Source organism: Plasmopara halstedii, assembly GCF_900000015.1.
Source record: "Plasmopara halstedii genome assembly, contig: Scaffold_2900, whole genome shotgun sequence".
NCBI lineage: Eukaryota > Oomycota > Peronosporomycetes > Peronosporales > Peronosporaceae > Plasmopara > Plasmopara halstedii.
The window spans coordinates 1-619 of NW_020189805.1; the positions used below are offsets into that span (position 1 = coordinate 1).

Here is a 619-nt window from a genome sequence, read left to right on the forward strand (position 1 = left end):
TGTTCATGCAGAAGATGAAAGTCAAACGAGTCTCAATATTCCATTCTTCGACTACACTTCTCTGGTCTAAGTCCTCCAAACCACTTTATTAGATTTGTCGAAACATGATGGCTTGGCGAAAGATGTTTTCCATTTGTACGACCGCGTATGTGATCATGTTCAGCATCACTCATGCAAATTCGGATAACATGGAAATTGAGGATGATCATAAGAGGAAAGCTGGCCTACGCGACGGTCTCAATCTGGGCGACAATTTTGACAGTATTGATCAGCAGGATAAAGACATGAATGCACATACGAACAGTATTGAGCTCGGAGCCGGCCTCAGCGCCGGACTCGGTTTGATTGCCGGAACCGAACGCGCTGACTATTATGAGCACAATGACGCTAAAGCTCAGATGGAGCATCAAAAGGATGGCGTCTTTCTCGACAATGTCGATCAGCATCAGGATAGTCAATCTTTGACTCCAGTAAATGGTGCACTGATCGCTGTTGGTGGCGGACCCTTTCCCAAGTTGATTCTCGGCTTCACTGATATCTCAAGTAGAGAGATTAGCCAGCAGAATGGTCGCCACCTTCGTTTGCAGGGTTAAATGGTACACTCTATTTTCTTCTTGCT

At 45.6% G+C, this 619-nt stretch overlaps 1 protein-coding gene across 1 annotated transcript; it reads left to right on the forward strand.

Annotated features, from left to right (window-relative positions):
- Window positions 1–107: 107 nt before the first annotated feature.
- Window positions 108–593, forward strand: PHALS_05442 (RxLR-like protein; the record flags this gene model as incomplete). Its single annotated transcript, XM_024718982.1, has 1 exon — window positions 108–593. The coding sequence occupies one exon, from the start codon at window positions 108–110 to the stop codon at window positions 591–593; it is 486 nt and encodes a 161-aa protein (XP_024584327.1).
- Between the last annotated feature and the right edge of the window lie 26 nt (window positions 594–619).